This window comes from Canis aureus, chromosome 19 (assembly GCF_053574225.1).
Source record: "Canis aureus isolate CA01 chromosome 19, VMU_Caureus_v.1.0, whole genome shotgun sequence".
NCBI classification, from domain to species: Eukaryota; Metazoa; Chordata; class Mammalia; order Carnivora; family Canidae; genus Canis; species Canis aureus.
This window is the reverse complement of record NC_135629.1, coordinates 46,763,213-46,787,443: the sequence shown is the minus strand read 5'-3', so window position 1 is coordinate 46,787,443 and position 24,231 is coordinate 46,763,213. Positions and strand designations below refer to the sequence as shown.

The 24,231-nt window shown below is 49.7% G+C and overlaps 2 protein-coding genes across 11 annotated transcripts in view; one reads left to right on the top strand and one right to left on the bottom strand.

Moving 5' to 3' along the window:
• Positions 1-373: 373 nt before the first annotated feature.
• On the bottom strand, positions 374-22,598 carry HAUS8 (HAUS augmin like complex subunit 8). Of its 4 annotated transcripts, XM_077859498.1 has the most exons (12): positions 20,778-20,891; positions 18,135-18,181; positions 17,762-17,829; positions 14,868-14,923; positions 8,745-8,826; positions 6,516-6,608; positions 6,312-6,406; positions 5,648-5,713; positions 5,383-5,541; positions 3,913-4,054; positions 1,836-1,977; positions 374-791 (listed from the first exon to the last, which is right to left on the bottom strand). In XM_077859498.1, the coding sequence occupies exons 1-12, from the start codon at positions 20,874-20,876 to the stop codon at positions 593-595; spliced, it is 1,248 nt and encodes a 415-aa protein (XP_077715624.1). In that variant the 5' UTR covers positions 20,877-20,891; the 3' UTR covers positions 374-592. The 4 variants fall into 4 exon arrangements, with proteins under 4 accessions (XP_077715624.1, XP_077715623.1, XP_077715626.1 ...); XM_077859497.1 differs by lacking the exons at positions 18,135-18,181; positions 20,778-20,891 and adding an exon at positions 22,429-22,598; XM_077859500.1 differs by lacking the exon at positions 18,135-18,181 and having other exon boundaries at positions 20,778-20,896.
• The window catches only part of MYO9B (myosin IXB), an 89,084-nt gene continuing 85,949 nt past the window's right edge, over positions 21,097-24,231 (top strand). For all 7 annotated transcript variants that reach the window (XM_077859494.1, XM_077859495.1, XM_077859496.1 and 4 more), the window contains exon 1: positions 21,097-21,232. The gene's annotated coding sequence lies outside the window, so the exon portion shown is untranslated. The remainder of the gene's footprint in view (positions 21,233-24,231) is intronic.

Here is a 24,231-nt window from a genome sequence, read left to right as displayed (position 1 = left end):
ACAGGCTTGTAAATGGGAATCTGCCAAAGTCAATGGAGGCAGGCTACCTGGGAAGCATCAAGATGGCTGGAGCCCACACAGTGCAGACAGGGGCTGGGAGCCTGGCTGGGCTGATTTTGTGTTGTATTGGGTGTGGGGTGTCCTCCAGCAACAGTGCTGGGACTCTGGGCTGAGAGGGGAACTTCCACCGGAGGGTCAACTTCTAACTGCTATAGGATAGTAAACAGAAGCACCTGAGTGACTGAAGGACATGAAATCATCTTGTAAGTGAAGTGCTCATAAGGTCTCAGAGGTCCCAAGGCTCAGGACTAGCTGTTAGAAGAACTTAAGACAACATGTGTCTTCCACTGGCCTTGTACACAGAAATCAAGGCTTGAATGCAAAAGTTTTATTTTTTAAATATCAAGTGACACACTCATACAAAAAGAGCTACATTGCTAAACTAGTGTCTAAAGTGCTTGAGTTCCAAGAGTATCACACACGCACTGCCTGGCACGCTTATGCCCTGAGCCAGTGGTAAGGGATGGGTTTCCTTCCGGGCAGTTTGCAGGAAGGTCCCCACTCGTGTGGGAGCCCATGGCTCGTGTATGGTTCATACTGCGTGTGGCTCACCAGTGCCTAACAGAAGCGGGGTCCTGACCTCTCCCGAAGCCTCCCCACAGGCGCCTTCTTGATTGAAGTACCACTGGCTGGAGGCTTCTAGGCCCTGGGCATCTTCCCAGACCTCCTGGTTGACTAAAGCCGCCTCTTTACTGGCCTCGGCAGAGAGTTCCAGCACCTGGGCGAAGCTCCTGCAGAAACGACAAGATGGCTGAAGCCTTTTCGCCCTTTGTGCCCGGGAGCCAGACAGAAACAGGATGTCTCAGGCTTTGGGGTGGTGATGTGGGGAAGATGGCTGCTTCCTGGGCACACATGGGAAAGCACGGACAAGTAAGAACAGAACAATCTGAATGGAACTCAGAGAGGCCTGCAAGAACGGGACGAGGCAGGCATGAGAGGAGATGCATTTATTCACCAAATATGTAGGGAACCCTCACACCGGGTCAGGAACCACACTGTGAATGAACGGGCAACCCTCACCCAGAGTAAATGGTGGTGGGGAAATACATACTAAAGGAGTGCATCTGAACCTGTGACCAGCTGAACCTGTGACCCTCTGATGCGTGTGGATTTCATTTTAGGGTACACTCACAGGAGGAGGAGATGTCATGATAGGTGGCAGCTTTTTTTTAGGAGTAACATTAAAATGTTTTAGATGTTTCGGGAAGCACGTTGAGCATTACAGAGTAAAATGACATGAGATTCTTTTAGGGAAGAGGAGGAGGAAAGCCCCACAGGAAAAAAAGAAATCCCTGGAGGGAAACCACAACAGTGAGGTAAAGGTGCCAAGGGAGTTTGATGGGGGAGCTGGGAATGGGGAGCACTGGGAGCTGGGGGCTGCTTCCACGTGGCACACAGTCACAAAACCCCTCAAACTACACTGCTATGACCCATACCTTTCCTATATGTATTTTATGCTTTCAATAATAAGTTCCAAGAAGATCACCCCAAGCCCTTACCCCCTTACCCCTTACGTTTAAAGCATGAACAGATTCATCCAAGAGCACCTAAGATGCTGTTACTCTGCAGAAGTAAAGGATGGGTGACACCGGTGTCCCCTTTCTATCGTGGCTGCTTGAGAACACACACGGGGCTCTGAGCTGAGTTGAAGGTGGTTTGCCCCTGCCCTCTCCCTGCCCTAGTGGACCCTGGCACCCCCGGCTTCTTCAAACACCTGCCCGCTCTCCAGAGCACAACATGCTGCTCCCATCTTAAAATCTTTTCTGAAATTTTACCTTCGGAGCTCCAGATCCTTCTTTTGGGTCATTTCCCTGATTTCACTCAGCAGGTCCAGGGCTTTCACGTTTTCTTCTAAACTGCTGATCCCAAGTTCTCCCAGCAGATGGCAGGTGGTCGTCAATTCTCGCTGCAAATCATCTGGAGGAGAAGGGGATGGTCAGCCAGGGGTTTCACAGTGCTCTGAGCAACGGATGCGCAAGTGGGGTGGCTGGCTAGATTTTTCTTATTCACTGGAATGCTGGAATTGGGAAGAGCTCAAAGGCAGAGAGGGTCATGGAGGATGACATTCATGTGCTGGTCCCACCTCTGTGCCCCTGTGCTGGAGATCACGATGGCCGGAAATCCAGGGACAGGCATGTCCACCAGCCTGGCAGCCACTGGAACAGACCTGGAAGGCCACTTTGACATCCCCAACAGAAACAGTGGAAAAGGCCAAGGAAATGTGTACTGCAAGCAAGCTAAAAACAAGCCCATAGTCCCCACTCCCCATTCCTGGCATCTCTGCATCCCTCGCCCCTAAGAGAGTGGCCTGCATATAAGGAAATCAGCCCCTCTCCACTTTTGGCCCACACCAGGCCTATACATGCTACATGTCACAACCAGACACTGTAATATTTTGAGAACGTTATTCAGATTCTTCCAAACACCCATCCTCTTATACTCCTCCCTGTGGTCTCAACTGCATCCTCCCAAAAAGAGGTGTTCAGGACCTAATCTCAAGCACCTGTGAACGTGACCTTACTAGAAACGGGAGTCTTTGTAGAGGTAACTGAGTTATAGTGAGCTCTCTACCCTGGCATCCTACTAACAAGAAGGAAATTCAGAAGTAGTGATGTTCAAGGGCAAGGCCGTGGAAGACACAGGCAGACTTGAGCAATGCCATCACCAGCCAAAGACTGCCAAGAATTGCGAACAACACTGGAAGTCAGGGGAGAGACACAGAATGCATTTTCCCTCAGAACCTCCAGAAAAGTCCAACTCTGCTGACACCTTGATTTTGGATTTCAGGACCCCTGCACCAAAGGGAATAAATTTCTGCTGTTTTAACCCATCCAGTCTGTCATTAATTCCAGGAGCTGCAGGACACTCCTACGCTCCCCAGTCCCAACTCCTGGCAGCTCCCTATGCCACTTAGCAGAGATAGAGCCCAAGAATCACAGATGCGTAGCTAACTGCAGTCATTATAAAACTGGACACCTGCACGCAGATAATCATTCCACAAGGCTCATTCTGCAAGACTCCACGTGATTTGCTAATTGTTTCTTATTGGGAAAAGTTGAACTAAAAATCATCTCTGAGATTACCAATACAGCAACAACCTTTGTGGAAAGTCGGGGGGGGGGGGGGAGAGCCTTTGTGGGAAGTTCTGGAGGGAAAGTCCACCTGATTTTAGGTGGCGATCTTTTCCTACATCAGCCTCAAACAAATGTATTTAGATGGCTCATGAGCGCCATGCCTGGAAATAATGAGACTCTACGGGAGTTGAAAGGTTGCTTTGAGAAGATACTTGCTCTAAAGAGAATTTTAAGATCAACCATGCCTGCTGATTTCAAGTGAAGGATTATGTGGGAACCCTATGCAAGAGAGGGATCCCATAGCTCTGTATAGAAGGCAGAACGGGGGTGGGTGACCTGGCTGACTTGGTCGGCGGAGCATGTGACTCTTGATCTTGAGCTTGTGACTTTGAGCACATACAGGGTGTAGAGATCACTTAAAAATAAAACCTTAACAAACAAACAAAAAGAAGACAGGACAGGGTGAGGATCCGCATCTCTGAAGAGACTCCCCGCCTCGGGAGATTGCAGCTGCTCCCCAGGAGTATCTTTCAGCAGGGCTGGTCCACAGACCTAGCTTCAAATCCCAGCACGGTCCTTACTCGGGGTGCGACCCTGGACAAACCACAGCTTTGCCGGCCCCTTTGCCCTCTGCCATTTGATGAGGGACACACCATCTACCTAAGAGGAGGCTGTGACAGGCCACAAATGGATAAAGGTGGCTGCACACAAGAAGCACCAACATGCACTGGCTGTTCACTGGATCTACCCTTTGCCCAGTAGCCGCCCCGTTTCCTACCTAAGAACTGCTGCCCATTCCCGTCCAGGTGGACTGATTTTACGGGAAGCTCATGCCTTGTGGTATCCAGGGCCGTGGCGAATGTCTTGTACTGTTCCCTAAAGCGTTCGGCCACAGGCTCATAGGGGCTGAGCATCTCAATCTGCGGGCAAGATGGAAAGATGCATATGAGACAAGACCCAGTTGGTCACACACAAGAAGTTCACAGTACATGAGTGGTAAAGATACAGCACTATTCTTTCAGGATTACTAAGGAATCCTCCAGGAGGCTTCTGTGGGTGTGGGAGGTTCTCTTCTTACTCTTGGCTGCCCTCCAACGGCCCAGCTGATAGCAAGGTGGCCCAGGCCTCCGCATTAGGAACATGGCTTCCAGAACATTCCAGGGCCATGCCCTCAACTGGGATCACACTGGACACAAGACAGCTGGGCCCTCCTGCTGCAGGGCATTGAGCTGAAATGCCTGCCCCCATAAGACCCCCTCCTTTTCCCTCATACACACTGTTAAGGTCTTCATGTGGGTTTGTAGGAACTTATTTGTTTACTTGTCTTTTCTTTTCCTTCTACTGTGAGTTCTATGAGGACAGAGACCCAATCTTAGCCTAGGGCCTGGCCACTGGGTGTCCCCCCACACACATACACACAGTATGATAGGCTGAATCATTGCCACCCCCCACCTTGCCCCAATTCCTCTGCTGATGTCCCAATTCCTAGCACTTCAGAATATGACCTGACTTGGAGACAAGGTCTTTACAGAAGTAAAGTAAGTTAAGGTAAAGTCATACAAGTCAGATCAGTATGACTGGTGTCCCCCTAAAAGGGGCTGGAGACAGACAAGCCCACAGGCAGAATGCCAAGTGCAGAGACACAGGGAGAAGGTGGCCCTCTACAAGCCAAGGATGGAGGCTGGGGACACATCCTTCTCTCTTGGCCCTGCTAAGGCAATGACCGTGCTGACCTCTTGGTCTCAGACATCCCACTTCCAGAACTGTGAGGAAACCTGGGCAGTCGTTTAAGCCATCCAATCTGGGGTACCTGGTATAGCAGCCCCAGTACACTCGTGCCCTGGAGGACTAGCCCCATCTCCCAACAGGCCCTTTTCGGGTGCCAGGGATTTGCTCATCCCAGTGCTGACCACACGGCACCAAGATGGCACCTCCCACCAGCACCCCAGCCTCGCAGGGAGGCGTGGATCACGTCATCGTTATCACTGAGCACAAGTCTCAGGGGCCTGAAGGATATGTACACATGTGCGTCGAAGGGACAGGTCCCTCTGGCTGGTTAGTACTTGACATTACAGCTTCGTCCTCTTATAAACTGTCACATGCCAACACTCAGTGGTGTCAAAAGCTGGCCACAGAGTTAGAGCCAGATGGCAGTGACACCCACTGTCAACACTCCCTCTGACTCCTCCCATAGGCCCACCCCGTCCATCCTCGGGACACAGCTCCGAGACCCACAGTGACCGCCAACCTGAGCGTCAAGGACATCTGCCAGTTCCCGCTTCCTCTGACAGAGAAGGAGTTTACGCTTTAGCTCGTGGGCCTTCTTCTGTAGCTTCTCCGTCTCTTTACACATTATTAACAAATTCCTCTCTGCCTTTTCTTCGAACTGAGCAAGACCATTCTCCATCTGTCAAGTGCACAGCAAGAGCTCAGGCCGGTGGGAACTCCATCCCCGGGGCCCACAGAGGCTGCCCTTCTCCCCACAGCGCACGTGAGCGAGGTTCTGTGGTCACCTTTACGGTCAGTAGAGTCAGAAGCAACGTTTGGGATTCCATCATTTCCATTGCCTCAGACAGGTCCTTGAGGAGGAGAAAAAGACACTTTTGGCTGACAATGAACTGGTATAAACCTAGCTCACTCTCCCGGGAGAGCAGAAGCCTAACTTTTACAAACCCTACTTAATTCAGCAGTTTGATGTGTGTCAAGCTGCTGTTTCTATCTTCTCCTTTAGTCTTTTTGGGCGCTCTGCGAGAAGGAAGGGGATGGTCTGGCCCTGTCCTGTGGCTGGCTGGTTGAGGGCCAGGTAGGGGGCATGTATCCAATCAGCACCACACTAGAGGCAAGACTCAGGCCTCCCACTCTAGTGAGACCACAACCCCGGTGTCCTGGCCTGGCACCCAGGGCTTGGCCTAGTGTCTCCCCTAGCACAGCATTAGCAAACAAGGGCCCAAATCTCATTTTGCACGTATCTCGCTTTTGTAACTATTCCTGTATGCATACTTGGGGCAACTCAAACTCTACGAATATTCTGAGAACATGTGTGGTCTTGGGGTTGTCCTAAAACGCATGGCTGGCTTGCTCCATCTCAGAGCTTCGGGATCTGGGATGGCATGTGCGCAGAATGGGAACTAGGACCAGACGTGTCTAATTCAGCAGCTTCCCTTTCGATTCACTTACTGGGCTCTTTCTCTGTGAAGCAGAAAATGACATGGATTCGGTTTTCTTCGACATCGTTTTTTCTAATTGCGGAGTCTTTCTAAGCATACTTTTGTCTAAGATCGAGAAGAGCATTTTGAAAGTGAGAAGAGCACATTTAGGAAGCCCCCTGAGATGCACCATGAGTTCTAGCTGGGGAAAGCAGGAGCAAGGTGAAGGACTTACCGTTGATGGCCGAGAGGTCCAGGTCAGGGGGGGCCGTGCCGTGACCTTCCAGCAATGTGGACTGCAGGTCGCCCTTTCCAATTCCACTGCTGTCTGTGGGCCCAGTGAGAACCCCCGGGGTCAGCACAGTCTGCAAGGTATTGCGTGTCTATGCCAGGAAGTAGGCAACTTTTTGGTATACTACCACTTGTTTGCAAAAAGCCAGCATCTTGTGAGGCTAGCAGTACAGAAGAATGAAGTATCTCTGCAAATTCTGAGCCAGCAAGGTGAATATATTTCAGAGTAGAAGCAGAAAAGAGACACACGCTCTATAACCCAGGGATGTGAATACGCCTTGCTGCTCAGCTTCATAAAAAAACACTGTTCTGGATAGGAGTGTGACACCTGCCACACACTTGTTCTTCCTTATGCTTTTACCTTCTCTCTCCAGCAGCTTCTGGACTGTTCTTCCTTGGGGGTTCCCTTCATCTTTACCCTTTACTTAACAATGTGAAATTATGCCTTACATCGCCTAAAATGGGCAGTGGGGTACCGCAGGCTTCTGCTAAGCCAGGGCTCCAGTGGGCCACAAATCAAACAAATGGCAAGCAAAATACTCTCTGTCGTGTTAATAACGAAATAGCAAGTGACTTAATGAGCACCCATGCAGCTGAGAAAATGAGTATGCGGAAATAAAGAGCATAGTAATGTGTAGGGCATAGTACCCTTTGTTAGAATTTCTGAAGACTTCCAGATACACAGAAGTCTGTTAACCTCCTGGAGAAGAGGGTGGAAACTTGAGATGGGAGACTGGACTTTTTATTGCTAGTGCTTTTACACTGGTTATATGTTTTGTCAAGCTAGTGTACAGCACATCCATTGAGAAAAGTAATTTCCTCTTGAGCTATACAATAGGACTCAGGCAAGCAGTCCCTGTCAATTCTCACAGTTACGTTTAAATTATGGTTTCTCAGCCTTAATGCTACTGACATTTGGGGCTGCACAATTCTCTGTGCTGGGGCTGTCCTGGGTGATGGAGGCTGTTGAGGAGCATCCCTGACCTTACCCATCAGACATAAGTGGTATATCTCCCCCATCAATCAAAACCACCAAGAGTTTCCAGCCATTTCTAAGCCTGAATCACCTGCAGGTGAGAACCCTGATTTTAAGATGTGGTTGACCCAATTTCTGACCCCTCTGAATTTTACAGCAGATTTCCTGGCCTGACACAGCCCTCAACCCAACTGCATGGGGAAAGACTACAAAGCCAGCTCCTGTTCCTTGTGCTGCTTCTCAGTCATGCCTGGGTCAAAGAACAGCACAGATGCTGAGCAAACATCCAAACCAGGACCAGCAATGTTCCAATCCCCAAAAACTTAACTACTAGTAGTCTGCTCTTGATTGGAGACCCTACTGATGACAAAAAGTCAATTAACACGTATTTTCCATGTTATGTATACTATAAACTGTATTCTTATCATAAAGGTAAAAAAAAGGGGGAAGCATTAAGAAAATAATAGAGAAAATACATCTACAGTACTGTTAGAAAAAACCCCTATGTGAGTAGTCTCATGCAGTTCAGACCCATGTTGTCCAAGGATCAACTGGATTTCATTTTTCCCATGAGACTCACAGTTGTTGCCATCTTGAAGTGTTTCTTGTGAGCCAAGAAACAGTTTTGCTTTTTGTGAACTACTTTCTTGCAAAAGCGCTGCCCATCATTGCTGGAGAAGTGGGCATGTGAGGGGCCGGATGGAGTTCTACTCTGGGGGAGGGGCCTTGCCATACGTCTAGGATGAGCATATTAACTACGACTGGACACCAAATACACAGGAATGATCTGAATGGCAACCCGTGAGTAAGTTTCCACCCTCCTTGTCTACATTTCCATTTTTTGTTTTACAACGAACACATGTCTATGATCAGAAAAACTGCAGGTTTTTAGATATCACTTTGGTGACAGCTTCTAGAACCATTAAGGGTTAGAAGGAAGAACAATTAACCATTAGAAGGAAGACCTAACCCAAGGTAGTGAGAGGCAGGAAGACGAGGCCTCACATGCTCTTGGGAGTCCTGCCCTAGGAGTTCCACCCAGAAAACGGTCACATGATCAAGGAAGCTCCTTCTTCTGACATTTCCCCAAAACAAAGAGGGAGTTTTACCCTAACATACTTGAAAATAAAATTCACCACCACGTTCATCACTTACTGAGCTCCAGAGCTATTTCTCCCTCCCTCCACCTTTACACACCTCTACTCCTCTGGAGCAGGTGAACTTTCCTTCCACCTTCAGGCATCTTCCCAATGGTCTTCAGTGTATCTGCTGCAGAAGCCTGTTAGGGGAATACACGACCCTCAGGATTCAGGGGACAAGACCCCTCCCCTTCGTGTGGCCTGTGCAGTTTGCATCTACTATTACTTTGAGGTCAGGGACAGAGTTCAAGTTCTGACGTTTAGTTATATATATGAGGAATTAATCCAAAAAGATACCATCATATGCATAGAACGTAAGGAACCCGCAAATGTTTGCAAGTGATGATTTCTGACATGGTTCCAGGTGACTGATCTTCTGCATACTTTATGGTATTTGCAGAGAATGTTACTACTTTGGTCAAGAGAAAAAAAAAAGTTTTTATAAGTATCAACCTTCAAAACTTATTTAAAAAAAAACAGCAATGCATGGAGCTAGCAAGCCATTACTATAACATATATGGAAAAAGAAAACCTTATAAAGAGTAAGAATATTTCGATGTGTAGGCACTACTCCTATTTAACCACCTACTGGAGGTCTGAGTAAGAAATAGAAGGCAAACAGATTGAAAAGAAATAAAACTCTCTACTTACAGATATGGTTCACAAAGAAAATCCCAAATGCTACTAAAACTAGTAAGTAAGGGGTGACTGGGTGGCGCAGTTGGTTAAGTGCCTGACTCTTGATATTGGCTCAGATCATGGTCTTAGGGTCGTGAGATTGAGCCCTATGTGGGGCTCCAGACCCAGCACTGAGTTCACTTGAGATTCTCCCTCTCTCCTACACTTGCATGCATGTACTCTAATAAATAAAATCTTTAAAAAAACAAACTAGTGAGTTTAGTAAGATTGCCGGATACAGGGGTCAATATAAAAAGATCACATTTTGGCACACCTGGGTGGCTCAGATGATTAAGCATCTGTCTTCAGCTCAGATCATGATCTCAGGAACCTGGGATCAAACCCTGTGTCTGACTCCCTGCTCAATAGGGAATCTGCTTCTTCCTCTCCCTCTCCCCTCTGCTCATGCTGTCTTTCTCTGTCTCAAATGAATAAATAAAATCTTTTTTTTTTTAAATTTTATTTATTTACTCATGAGAGGCACAGAGAGAGAGAGAGAGGCAGAGACACAGGCAGAGGGAGAAGCAGGCTCTACGCAGGGAGCCCAACATGGGACTCGATCCTGACACTCCAGAATCACGCCCTGGGCCGAAGGCAGGCGCTAAACCACTGAGCCACCCAGGGGGCCCCATGAATAAATAAAATCTTAAAAAAAAAAAATCACATTTCTGGCAATGACTAACTCTGGAAAGTACAATTCAAAGACAGTATCATGTGCAATCTCTCAGCAAGAAAAAAACAAAACTATATATGGTGATAGGTGTTAACTAGACTTACTGTGGCAATCATTTTGCAACATATACAAATGCTGACTCACTATACTATATACAGTATACTATATACTATACTGTATACCTGAAACTAATATAATGTATGTCGATCATAAGTCAATTTAAAAAATTTCTTCATTTAAAAAGAAAGAAAAGACAGTATTATGTACAATAGCACTAAAAAACAGCAAATACTTAGGCATAAACCTAAGAAAATATAGGGAAGATCTACATGCTGGAAACTACAAAATGCTGATAGAAATCCAACATGATAAACTAAATGGATAGGGGTACCATGTTCAAACATGGAAAGGCTTGGTGTTTTTAGGATGTTTTTCTCCCTAAACTAATGCAAAGATTCAATACATTCAAAATCCCAGCAGAAATTTTGGTAGAAAATGGCAAGCTAAGTCTAAAACTTATGTAGAAAAGTAAAGGAACAGGGTGCTTGGGTGGCTCAGTTGGTTAAGCATTCGACTCTTGATTTCAACTCAGGTCATGATGTCAGGATCAGGAGATCAGGCCTCGCGTCAGGATCCTCAGTGTCAGGATCCTCAATGTCAGGATCCTCACTGAGCGTGTGGAGATTGCTTAAGATTCTCCTTCCTTGGGCAGCCCGGGTGGCTTAGCGTTTTAGCGCCGCCTTCAGCCCAGGGTGTGATCCTAGAGACCTGGGATCGAGTCCTGCATCAGGCATGGAGCCTGCTTCTCCCTCTGCCTTTGTCTCTGCCTCTCTGTTTCTTGAATAAATAAATAAAATCTTTAAAAAAAAAAAGATTCTCCTTCCTTCTCTTCCCTCTGTCCCTCCCCACTCACATGGTGTGAGCTCCCACTCTCACTCAAGAGAGGGGAGGGGAGGGGAGGGGAGGGGAACTAAGAGAGTCAGTTTTGGAAAAGAATAGAGTGGAAGAATTCATAAGACTATAAAGCTACAGTAATCTTGGCAGTGTGGAACTGTCCTAAGGACAGACACAGAGAATAATGGGAAAAAAATGGGAGTCCAGAAGTGATGCATACAAAAAAGGTCAATTGCTTTTCAACAGAGGTGATGAGATAATATTATCAGGAAAGGAAATTCATTTCAACAAACAGTACTGGCACAAGAAGACATCCATACTCTTAAAAATGAACTTCAATTCCATCATCACACCAGATACAAAAATTGATGCAAAAGGGATCATAGATCTAAATGTAAATCTAAAATTATAAGAGTCATAGAAGAAAACATGGGAGAAAAATATCTGTGATCTTGGTTTAGGCAAAGATTTCTTAGATAAGACACCAAAAGCATAATCCATAAAAACAGAAATCTGTAAGGTGGACTTCATCAAAATTGAGAACTACTGCTTCTTACAAGACACTTAAAGGAAGAAAAAAAACAAGCTACACCACCAGGAGGAAATATTTTAATATCACCATAAATGGTTGGTATCCAAGTTATAGAAAGAGCTCTCAAAACTCAACAATGAGAAAACAAATAACCCAATAAAAAAATGGACAAAAGATTTGAAAGAACATATCACCAAAGATACAGGAATGGCCAATAAGCACATGAAAAGATACTCAATGGGCAGCCCAGGTGGCTCATGGTTTAGCACCGCCTTCGGCCCAGGGCCTGATCCTGAGAACCCAGGATCCAGTCCGAGTCGGGCTTCCTGGGTGGGGCCTGCTTCTCCCTCTGCCTGTGTCTCTGCCTCTCTCTCTCTCTCTCTCTTATGAGTAAATAAATAAAATCTTAAAAAAAAAAGAAAAAGAAAAGATACTCGAGATCATTAGTTGTTATGGAAATATAAATTAAAACCACAGCAAGATACCACTTCACATTTACTAGAATGGCTTCAATCTTTAAGCACCAACTGGAACTCTCCTCTCTGGCTGGAAGGAATGTAAAGAGCTGCAGCCACTTTGGGTAACAGTTGCAATTTCCTACAAAGTCAAAAATACACTTACCCTACAATTCCTCTCTTAGAAGAAATGAGAACATGTCCTCACAGAATCCCATGCAAGAATGTTTAAGTTGGCTTTGTTCACAATTGTCAAAATTGGGAATCAAACCAAATGTCCAGGGGCTCCTGGGTGGCTCAGTCTTCAGGTTAGCAGTGACCAGTGACCTTAGGCACGGGTCATGATCCCGGTGCTCCTGGGATGGAGCACCGTTGGGTTTCCTGTTTCTCTCTCTGCTTCTCCCCCCACCCCCCCCACGCCATGCTTGCTCTCTCTATTGCACGTGTGTCTCTCTAATAAATAAAATCTTTTAAAAAAAAAGTCCTTCACTGAGAAATGGCTAAGCACACTATGGCCCACTCACACTGTGGAATATTCTTCAGCCATCAGAAGGAACCAACACTGTGACAGGCAACCACAGGGAAGGACTTCTTTTCCTCTATGCGAAAGAAGCCAGATGCAAGAGTCTGCATCCTGTGTAACACCTTTTTAATGACGTTCTAGAAAAGGCAAGGCTATAGGGACAGAAATCAGATCATTGCTGGGAGGGGCTGGGGTCAGCTTCATTGGAGAACCAAGGGACCTTGGGGGTGACAGACTGTTCCAAATCCTGATTGTGGTGGGTCTGTGACAGGATGTGTTTGTTTTGCCGAACTGTATGCCCAAGGGTGCCACTTAGTAAATTCTACATCAAGAAATGTTAAAAAAAGAAAATGGACAAACTCTTGGAGATTGAAAATACTTAATATGAAGACACACAGAGGTACAGTAAACAAGTATGCAAGGCAACACTAAAATTATGAAGCATGGACTGTGATCTTTTGTTGAAGATTACTTTAACGAAATAAATCACAGGCTCAGTAGGTTCATCAAATGTCAATGTGCACCTCTCTGGTTGGGTATGCTGACAGTGGGGGATGCTGTGTGTGTGGAGGGGGCAGGAATTATATGGGAAATCTCTGGACCTTCTGCTCAATTTCATTGTGAACCTACTCTACAAAAAATTAAGTCCAGGGCACTTGGGAGGCTCAGTCGGTTAAGCATCCAACTATTAATTTAGGTTCAGGTTATGATCTCAGGGTCATGAGATCAAGTCCCACATCAGACTCCACAATTAGCATGGAGTATGTTTGAGATTCTCTCTCTCCCTCTGCCTCCCCCACCCCCTGCTCACATGTGCTCTCTCGCTCTCTAAAAAACAAAAATAAGGGATCCCTGGGTGGTGCAGCGGTTTGGCGCCTGCCTTTGGCCCAGGGCGCGATCCTGGAGACCCGGGATCGAATCCCACATCGGGCTCCCAGTGCATGGAGCCTGCTTCTCCCTCTGCCTGTGTCTCTGCCTCTCTCTCTCTCTCTGTGACTATCATAAAAAAAAAAAAAAAATAATAATAATAATAATAATAAAAATTTAAAAATTCAAAAAATTAAGTCCCCTGGGGAAAAAAAATCACTCCTAAGAAGTGATATCAGTTTGTGTAAAGGTTTCCTTTTTCCTCAAGTTGGATCTTAAGTCGATTATTTTTAAAAATTTATTCATTTATTAAGTAATCTCTACACCCACTGCGGGGTTCAAACTCACGACCCAAGAGCAGCATGCTCTTCTGACTGAGCCAGCCAGGCGCCCCTTCAGTTAAACATATTATTAAGAACTTGTCATTCTGCCCTACCAGAGTAAAAGGGAGAGAGCAGAAATTAACTGTTCACTGAATTTTATCAAAAACCAAATTTGAGGGATCCCTGGGTGGCGCAGCAGTTTAGCACCTGCCTTTGGCCCAGGGCGCGATCCTGGAGACTCGGGATCGAATCCCATGTCGGGCTCCCGGTGCATGGAGCCTGCTTCTCTCCCTCTGCCTATGTCTCTGCCTCTCTCTCTCTGTGTGTGACTATCATAAAAAAATAAAAAATAAAAAAACAAATTTGAAGGCAGCCTGAGTGGCTCAGCGGTTTAGCGCCGCCTTCAGCCCAGGGTGTGATCCCGGAGACCCGGGATCGAGTCCCACGTCAGGCTCCCTGCTTCTCCCTCTGCCTGTATCTCTGCCCCTCTCTCTCTCTGTGTCCTTTTTTTTTTTTTTTTTTTTTTAATTTATGATAAAGAGAGAGAGAGAGACAGAGACATAGGCAGAGGGAGAAGCAGGCTCCATGCACCGGGAGCCCGACGTGGGATTCGATCCCGGATCTCCAGGATCGCGCCCTGGGCCAAAGGCAGGCGCTAAACCGCTGCGCCACCCAGGGATCCCTCTCTGTGTCTTTCATGAATAAATAATTAAAATCTTTAAAAACAAAAAACAAATTTGGAAAATGGAATAACCCTACCTCACCACATTCTCAGTACGTACACAATGAAACAAGATACATAACTGGGTCATCTACCGAGTGTTCCTGTGAAACGCTGCACAAGGCAGGTGCTCACGCTGTTAAGTGCTTCATCTCATCATTTTCAATGGCTGCATGATTTTCACGGTGTGGCTACAGGGAGTTCACTAAACCCTGCCTCTAATCCTGGGTGATTCAGACCTACCATTCTTTTTCCTCCCATAGTCCTTCTTTCAAACCCCGGTGTTTTTCAAATGCCAGCCAAGGCCAGGGACTGTGTGCTGGGCAGCCGGCAGAACCGCTTCAGGACAGAATCCAAAGGAATTATCAAGTTGAAAGAAATAATTTCAGGTTTCAAGAGAGATCATGTCTTTGCAAAAGGCATTCGGGACCATGCTGCACTTGGCTCGTGTGACTCGTGTCAGGATTCCAAATCTCACAGAATTCCATTCAGAACATTCAAACAAGCGTTGTTACCTTTTTGGTGGTTTTCTTCTCGTACTGCAAGTAGCGGGACTCAACCACTCTTCCACCTGTGGGGAACACGCCGTTGCTTTCTAAAGAGACTGCAACAGTGGGGTGTGAGGCCCAGCACCCCCACCCTGCCATCAAGAGCCCGGTACTATGGGCCCTCCCTGATCAACAGCAGGAACACCGGAGCTGCTCTCAGATCCTGTCCTCCAGCGTCCTCGGGCACGTATGGGACACCTACTATATGCGAGAACGCATACGGGTTACCTATGGTTTATAAGTCCCTAGGCCAGAGACAGAGCCCCAGAATGCTGCAGGAGCTATGATTAAGGAACGTAAGGGAATATACACAAAGCAGAAAGTGGATTCAAGGAGCAGGGACAGGAAAAAAGACCCTTGCAGGGGGCACCTATTTGCCACCTGCTCCTCCTCCTTTCCCAACTCACTCCCTGTGGTCAGGACCCCAACTACCCCTTCCTTTACCTGAGTCTGCATATGCCCCACTCATGGTATGGGCCCTTCATACCTCTTTACCTCCCTACCTTACTCAGGACCTCTTGGGAGACGTGTTCAACACCAAGGTCGCATACCTTGGTGACAGCCCAGCCCCAGGTCTCCCTCACTCCATGCCTGCCTCATACTAAGGGGCTTTCTCACAATGGCCCCAGTGATCACCCACAGTTGTCTGCTCTGTTCCCCCACCCCTCTTCCCAGACCCTCCCTTGGACCTACCTTCTCTTCTCACTGCTCTCACATGGGGTCCATCCCTCCAGTTAGCTAGTGACCAGTAACTACTTCACTGGGGAGGCAGCAGAAGCAGCCCCAGGAGACCTCCCACCTCAGCATGTAGCAGTCAAATTCAGGGCCATATCCTGGCCCCCACCATGTAGAGGGACATTAGAGGAGAGCCCAGCCCTCACCCCTCTCCCTCTGCCCTAGCAAACCCCCACCCTCAGTTCCTGTCATCAATGGTCTTCTTGTTATTTCTCCCCCCACTACACCTGCATCCCCTACTTCTCCACTCTCCTTTACGATGCCGGCTCCTCTACCTCTACTCTCTCCTGAATTGCACTCGTCTGGACTGGCTCTCATGATCACCACCGTACCAAAGAAAAACTCCTTTCCACAAGACTGCTGAGGTCTCCCTGCTCCAAAGCCCACCAAACCATTCTCAGTACCCACTGTGAATACAGCACTTGCTGGCGCCCTCCTCCTTGAAATATCCTGTGTCCTCCAGGCTGGCTGCCCCGCTGGTGGCTGAGAATGGGCTGCCTTGCAGGTCCATTAGCTAGTGAAGCCTGAGCACCCCCACGTACCTCGCAGATCTCATACCCCTGAGGGATCCCCCCTCACCTCACTGCCCCCACTCCTTCTGTTCCAGCCACCATGACCACTTTTGCTGTTGCTCCAACCAGAGGGGATACTCCTGCACCTGCCCTCCTTCCCAGCTCTGCTCAGTCCAGCATCTCCCTTGGACCAGGAAGTTATCCACGTCCTGCTGTTTTGCCCACATCATCCAACATACCCTGTGTCTCCTTAACTTCTCCATCTGATGCACTGCCTGTGTCTCAGTCCGCAAGCCCCCTGAGGGCCAGGACTTCTGTTTTGCTTGCAACTACAGCCCACCACCCAGCAGGGAGTAGGTGTTCAGCCATGCATCTAATGCATAGTTCTACATTTTTTCTAGGTACCTCCAGAGCTTAGGGCTCTTTTTAATGAAGAGACCCAGGAAGAGGCCATGGTTAATGTCATACAAATATCTTGACAATTTGGCTAAGTGACACGGTGATTTCAACTGGATCTTCATGCCCGGATTTCATCTTTTGCTGGGGGTGCGGTCACCATCCTGAGTGGAAAGGAGGTGCATCCATAGTTAATGGGCAGCATGAAGCTGGGAAAGGAGCTAGTGGTTGCTCTGAGCGAGCCCCAGGCAAGGAAGAGCCAAGCCTGCTCAGTCAGCCTGTCTGAGTGGGCTCAGACAATAAAGCAGGAGGCACTTTACGGGTCTGGGCCAAGACCAAGTGGGTATCCAGGGGAGAAAATCAAGACCTACCAAGGGTGGGCCACTGGATGTCCAGCGAGGGATCAGGGCAAATAACATCTCCATTTCTAAGTACGGGAAGCCATCGTGCTTTTAGCCTGATACCATCAGCAAAGGGTTCCCTCCTCTAGAAGGATCAGACGCCTGGGATTCCCTGGACAGTTGAAAAGCAGTTTCAAGTTTCCAGAAACTAGAATGTACATATTTGTTTTAAACAGTAGTGGATTTTCCAGAGAAGCAATGTTATGATGAAGGATATAATTTGTGTTCAAGAACTAGACCACGTGTAAACATAATTGATGTTATAAGCAAGATCATCAAACAATGCTGTAACGGATGAACCTCCAGTCACTTGAACCAAAATGCTGCTCTAAGTTCTCTGAGACACGCACTGGCACGCAGCATACTTGAAGAAAAATAGTTCTTTGTGCCAGAGGCTTCAGCTCCAATGAAGGAGATCCTTGAGTCTACTGCCCAAAGTGGCACTGCCAAGAGTCAAGGGAGGTTGTTAACAGTGACTCCAGACCCATAGCGGGACACCAGGTGATGTGTGGGCACCCCTGAGGTACTGACAGAGAAGAAACCGAAGACTCTAATGTTTGCTAATGAATTCAGCTCCTGCTCTCCTCACCCATACTTCCTAGTGGTTGGTCCTGAATACAGCCTGTGACCCCCACTGCCCTGGATGACCTTCGCCAGGTCCTCTTGCACCCCTGGCTGCATGGCTGGGTGACCAGACTCGAATCCCCCACGGTGTGACTAGAAGGAAATAAAGCCCTAGATCCCCTGCTCGGCCTGTTTTTCTCTTCTCCAACAGCACTTAACTGAAGCTGGATCGTAAACTCAAAATTTTGCTCACCTTGTGGTCTTCTGCCTTTCACCTTAGCGCCACCACCGGGAGTACTGGGACCCCCTGCGGAAGGCTTCCTAGAAGAGGGAGATGGAGAGTTAGTGTAGTTACGTAGTTGGCTAAGCTCAGGAAAGGCAGCGAGGAGCCTGGGCTTCCTAGGGACAACTCAGTCTCAGCATCCCCAACAGCCCCCCACCCCCACACTTATGTCTACAAGGCAGGGCCAACTTGACTGGAACAGACACAGAGAGCCTCTGCCCAGCTAAATCTGAGAAGGGCCCAGAGCAAGGAGAGCGAGAAGAGCAAGCAGGTTTGCCAAGCCTCAAAGATCTCAACTTAAGTCGGGGGGGTTCATTAATTCATCAGGCATTTATGTGCCTACCGTATGCTCCTGGTGATGCTGAGGGAACAAGACATAGAGCTCCTAACCTGAGAGGGAAAAGCAGCATCCTCCCGTCAGGCAGTGTGAAGAGTACCCCAGACACGTAAAGAGGTGAGGGGAGATGAGAGACAAAGCCCTGTTTGCTTGGGTACATGGGAAAGGGACAAGGGCAGAGGAGAATGTGGAACTAGGAACTGATCGGCCCTATGGCTTCACTGGAAACAGAGGAAGAGAGAAGGCGGCTGGGCTGGGCTGGCAGGATTCAGACTTCCCAGCTTAGGGTTTAGGCCTGTCCTTCTAGCCTACCTACTGGCAATCTTTCCCTGTAAAGGGCCAGACAGCAAATATTTTCAGCTTTGTGGGCCATGTATTCCTGCCAAGAAATAACAAACCCTGAGTGTTATTCACCCCTGAAAAGAAGTAAAATATGGATACATGCTAAAGCAGATGAATTCAAAAATATTATCCTGGGATGGGGGCACCTGGGTGGCTCAGTTGCTTAAGTATCTGACTCTTGATTTCTGCCCAAGTCATGATCTCACGGTTGTGAGATAAAGCCTCAAGGCAGGCTCTGCCCTCGGAGTTGGCTTGAGATTCTCTCCCTTAACCCCTTCCCCTGCTCGTGCGTGCTCTCTCTCATAAATCAATCTTAAAAAAAAAAGAAAAAGAACCACTTAAATTAAAAAATATTATCCTGGGGGTACCTGGCTGGCTCCGTCCATGGGACATGCAACTCTTGATCTTGGGGTCATGAGTCTGAGCCCCACACTGGGGATAGCGTTTACTTAAATACATAAATAAAATCTCTTAAAAAAAAAAAAACTATCTTGGGTGAAAGAAAACAGCTAAATAAGGCCACATATTGTACGATTCCACATATCTGAAATGTCCAGAACAGGCAAAGTGAGACAGAAAACAGATTGGTGATTGTCAGGAGCAGAGGGGTGGATGAAGAACAGGGAGTGACTTCAAATGGATACAAAGTTTCCTTCTGGGCTAATGAAAATGTTCTGGAACAAGCCAGAGTTGGTGGTTGCACAGTGTGACTGTCCTAAGGCCATTAGATCCCTCACTAAAATGAGGTTATATTGGGATGCCTGGGTGGCTCAGTGGTTGAGTGTCTGCCTTTAGCTCAGGGCATGATCCTGGGGTCCAGGATCGAGTCCCACATTGGGTTCCTTGAGGGAGCCTCTTCTTCCTCTGCCTGTGTCTCTGTGTCTCTCATGAATAAATAAAATCTTTAAAAATAAAAAATAAATGACGTTATGTACATTTCACCCCTATTTAAGGAAAGAAAGAGCACAGACCAGTGCAATAGGAAAGAGGGAACCTTGAGGCAGGAAACTCGGGGATGCCTCCCAGGTGTCCAGTCTGAGCAACAGTGTCCCACCACCAACAGAGGCCAGCAACTCAGGAGGAGCAGACTAAGGGGCGGGGCAGGGGCCTGAGTGCTGTATCCCTTGCCAACATCAGGACCCAAGCTCCACTGGTCACAAAGCTGTGGTCCCCTTGCTCAGCGCACTGCAGCCATCTCCTGGGTAGCAGGTTCTGAGAACCCCAAGTGAGACCCAGGCAAGGAAGAGCAAGGCCTACCGGGTGAGTGGGCTCAGACAATCAGGCAGGTGCTGGGCCATAGTGGGGAGAGGCAACCAACCAAATAAAGGCTCACTGGGTGTCAGCAGCTCTGTTTCTTCACAGAACCCTCCCAATCCAACAAATAACCTCACTGTTGGCCTGCTTTACCCTCGTTTTCCAGACCAGGACCCAAGTGTTTGAACTGGTCACCCCTGGCAAGTCTCACCGCTGGCAAGGGACAGAACACGGATTCCCTATGGGGTCCGAGCCTGGGCTCTGGAGTCAAACCAGATGGGGGTGGTGGGTTCACTAACTACACCTGTACCAGCCTCAGGTACCTCCCCCCAAACCTCAAAGAGGCTAATGGCAATCTCACAGAGAGGGTAATTGACCCTGGAGAAAACACAAGTGATTTCACCTGGCCTATTAAACCTGTTTGTACTGGCACAATAAACACCAGCCGAGTGAACAAATAAACCCGGCCCAGGAATCATGCCTGGCACCGGGTAAGTGGTCAAAGTCTGTCTGTCTTGGTCTTGCTGTGTGACCCTAGACAAATGACCTTCTTTCTCTCTTTGAGTCTCCATATCTCATTTTTAAAGGGGAAGCATAGAAAGGAGGGGTTGGCAGGATTAAAGGAGGTAACTTCAGTGGCCCAGCGCTCGTCCGCTATAAAACCGCTGCAATCGCGACAAATCACATTCAAGAGCCACGCACTGTTCTAAGGGCTCTGTAAGTTTCGCCGGCGCCTTACAAGGTTGAGCCGCGGCGACATTCGCCGGGTTTCGCGGTGGAGGAACGCGACGGCACAGAGAGGCTGAGCCGCGAGCCAGGGATCGCCCCGCACCCACACAGACCACTGGGGACTCGAGGTCTGGTTCCGCGCCCACGCTGCCGAGCATGCGCAGAGGCCGCCTCCCGCCCCCCAGAGCCCGGGCACCCTCGGTGGGTCCCGAAGGGGTCAGGTGCTCAGTCGCCAGCTCTGCCGTCCTTCTTCCTCCCCCAGTTCCCAGCCATGGCGCACTGGGCGGCACCTCCAAAATCCAGACCCGCGGGGCCCCAACTCACCCAGCGCCGCGCCCTAAGGAATCCGCCATTTCCCGCCTTTAACTCAAAGGCCGGCTCCTCAAGCCCAGGTCCCCGCCCCTTCGCCCCGGGCCGGGCCATCCTGCGCCGCCCTAGCAGGGGTGGCCGCGGGCCTCGGGAGCGTGCCTGCGGGTGCAGCGGGCGGCCCCTGCGCGCGCGCCTCCCTGTCTTCCCCTCCCGTTTGGTTTCACCCACCAGCGGGAGGAGGCGGCGTCCCGAGCCCGTTGGGAGTGGGCGGGTCTTCGCGGCGCCCCGCCCCGCGGCGCGCTGGCGTCACGCCCCCGCCCCGCCCCCCCGGAACCCGGAAGCGGGAGCGCGCGGGGGAGCGGCGGGCGCGGCGGGGCGGAGCGGCCCGACCAGCGGTGGGCGGTCGGGCGGGCGGGCAGCCGGGCAGGGACCCGGCCCGGGACCGGCGGCGCGCGGCGGCCGAGGCCCAGGTGAGTGGCGGCGTCCGCAGGGTTGGGGGCTCGATCTCGAGGCTCGCGTTGGCGGGTTGCCTGGTAGGGTACGGAGCTGAGGGCGAATACGGGGAGGCGCGAAGGCTGGGGTCGAGCGAGCGGGAACGAGCTGGGGGGTCGTGAAGCGGCTGCTGGAGACGGAGTGGGAGCGGGACGGTCTAGGGGAAGGGTGATGGAACGGGCCCGGCGAGGGAGTTCGCGGATGCAGAGGGAGCAGGTCTGTGGCTTTGAGCGGCTTCTCTGAAGAGGACGTGGCTTTAGTGGTAGTTGAGGGGTCGCAGGAAACGGGGCTGGGAGGGGGAGAGGCGAGGAGGCGGGGTTGAGAGGCCCAGCCGGGGGACGTGGGGCAAGGCCGGCGGGGGGTTAGCCGGGGTGCGCCTGGGGAAGGGGTGCAGGACCGCCCTCGGCTGAAGGGGTAGTGGAATAGTGCCTGGGGCGGGGGAGGCGCCTGGGATTCTGTGGGTGCTCAGATTCTATAGGTCTGAGCCCATTGGTGTGGTGGCCGGCGGAATGGGGAAGGGGGAGATGGGGGATGGGAGAGGAGGAGAAGCCTCGGCCACTGAGAGCCAGTTCAGAGGGGGCTGAGGAGGAGAGCAAGGGACAAGAGCAGCCCGGTACAAACGTTGGGGGGCAGCCCATGGGATTTGGGGGCCCTCCTTCCTCTGGATTCATGTTTTCCAACTTCACTCCCCCAACCGCTGGGTAACTGGGGTGAGTCCCAGTGCCCTCTGGGCTGGTATTCTGGTATTCCAGACTAGAAAACCACACCGCTCTCCTCCTAAGACAGGGCTCTCCGGAGCCCAGGGGTTCCAGGGAGCAAGGAAAGAGCCTTCAGACCTCACGGGGGCCGGAACTGGGTTTGAGAGGGGAGGGAGGGGGTGTGCACACATTCGCGTGTGCGAGGCTGTCACCACCTCCTCGGAGTTGCATCCTTGGACTTAAATGGGTAAAACGACATACAGGAAATCTGTCCCCCGGCGGCTGTGAGCTCAGCCGGGGAGAGGCAGGGCAGCCGGCAGCCACGGGGCAGCAAGCGGGCGTGCTCTCCCTTCTCCCCGCTCCAGGTGCCGGGTAGGCCAGGGGTCTTTCAGGGAAAGCCTCTCCTGCACCTCTTTGTCTGAGGTAGGAGCTGCTGGGGACATTGTGTCTTGCAGTTGGAGGGTCCCAGCTCCTACCTTCCTGAGGTGTATTCTGGTCTTGGAATCTGCAGACTCTTAAGGCATCCAGGAGCAGTGGGAGGCCTCTTGGGCAGCTGAGCTGGGAAGTTGTTCCATCCTCTGTTGGGCCCGGCTTTGGCAAGGGCCTTGCACTGGGCGGTTTTAATTGGCATTAATTTCTCTTCTTTCCTAACCGTGGGGATCCTTGTCCGGGATCTGCCAGAAGGGCCAGGGTGGGGGCCTGCATTTGTAGCTTGTTCAGGAGATGAATCCGGATAGATTGAATGTAAAGAGGGCCACAGAGAGATAACTTCTCTCTTTACTTCCAGAATGTTCTGGCCTTTCTGGAAAGTGGCTTTTGGCCCTGCTTGCCCCAGGGCACATGATCAGAGCCTGAAATCATGCCTCCTACAGACATTGAGTGTGGGCTTGCCCAGGGCAGGACACCTCTACCCCCCCTCCAGTGAACAGGACTGGAATCTTCTGGGTGCATGGCCCTGGCCCTTGTCTCCCTGTACCAGGAGTGCAGCCAGGCAGGCTCTCTTGTCAGAGGTGCCCACCTCCGTCAAGTCTCTTTGTCTGTTTCTTCACCTGCTAAATAAATGGGTTGGCTTCAGTCAGCGTTTCTTAACCTTAGAACCCAAGCCCTCTTGAAAATCTTAGCATCTCTGGCACAGAGCTCCCTTGTATTTTATGTAGCCTCTGACCTGTGAATCCCTGCTGCAGGATCCTGCTTTTGTTCCCATTGTATAGTTTGTATCCAAAAATGACTTTCTTTTACCATTCCTCTGGTCCTCTGGTCCTTTATCTTCTACATGGAAAATTCCACAAATTCCATGTTTGCTTTTGCACGCTATACCTGTTCACAAAGGTTCAGCTACACCTTTCTGGTGAGAAATCCCTGAGTGAGACCCCTCACCCTCCTCAGTTCCAGGCCTCTGGCTCAGAGAAGAGGGTAGCAACTTGGGCATGTCCCCTCTCAATTTGGCTGTGTGATCTATTTTCTTTCCCCAACAGAGGCTTGTTAATTTGCCACTTCCCTTTCCTCGTCTCCCCAAAGTTGTGCCTTGGGTGGGCTCAGGAGTTCAATAAAGCAAGGACTGATCCTTCCAGTACTGGGAGCTGGGCCCTGGGGACAGAGATGAGCCTTCATGCCCTGGAGGAGGAACATTCTAATGCTCTCACTGCCACAGGAATAATGAAATTCAGAGTGAGTGGTCAATGCAGCCTCAGAGGTGGTGCAGGAAGTTGTGAAGACAGAATCAAGGATGACCAGTGCAAGCTTCAGGGCTTGGGGGATTCTGACAGGTTCCCTTGGAAGAGGTGGCAAGGTCCATTCAGGCTTTGATGGATATGGAGGTGTTAAATCAAACCAGGAAGAGGGAATTGCACGAACAGATCCCTGCACAGCTCTGCCCTTTATTGAGCATCCTTTGTGATGGGTGCTTTTATACCCATCCCTTTTATTCTGCCAACCAGCAGCAAGCAGCCCTGGTTCTTTTTTCAGTATGGAAACTGAAGCTCAGGCAGGTGGTGCCTCCAGAGATGGCTCTCTGGGCTTTCCCGAAAGATGAAGGATCATCAGTAACCTCAAATTGGCAAAGACCAAATTGCCAGAGCGTAACTTCTCAACTGCAGCACCATCGACATTGGGGCTGGACTTTTTTTTTTTTGCTGTGGAAGCTGTCCCACACATTACAGGCCATCAAGCAGCATCCCGAGTCTCCACCCACTAGGCACCAATAGAATACACCCCTTGAGTCGTGACCACCAAAAAATGTCTCCAGATGTGACTGTATGTCTCTTGGGGCGTAAGAACCA

Coding starts and splice junctions, on each gene's coding strand:
- HAUS8 (XM_077859497.1), bottom strand. CDS start 22,583: ATGCCAATTAAAACCGCCCAGTGCAAGGCCCTTGCCAAAGCCGGGCCC. Junction 6,407..6,515: donor GGACCTCTCGGCCATCAACG/GTAAGTCCTTCA, acceptor TCTCGATCTTAG/ACAAAAGTATGCTTAGAAAG. Junction 1,978..3,912: donor GAATGGGCAGCAGTTCTTAG/GTAGGAAACGGG, acceptor CTTCTCCTCCAG/ATGATTTGCAGCGAGAATTG.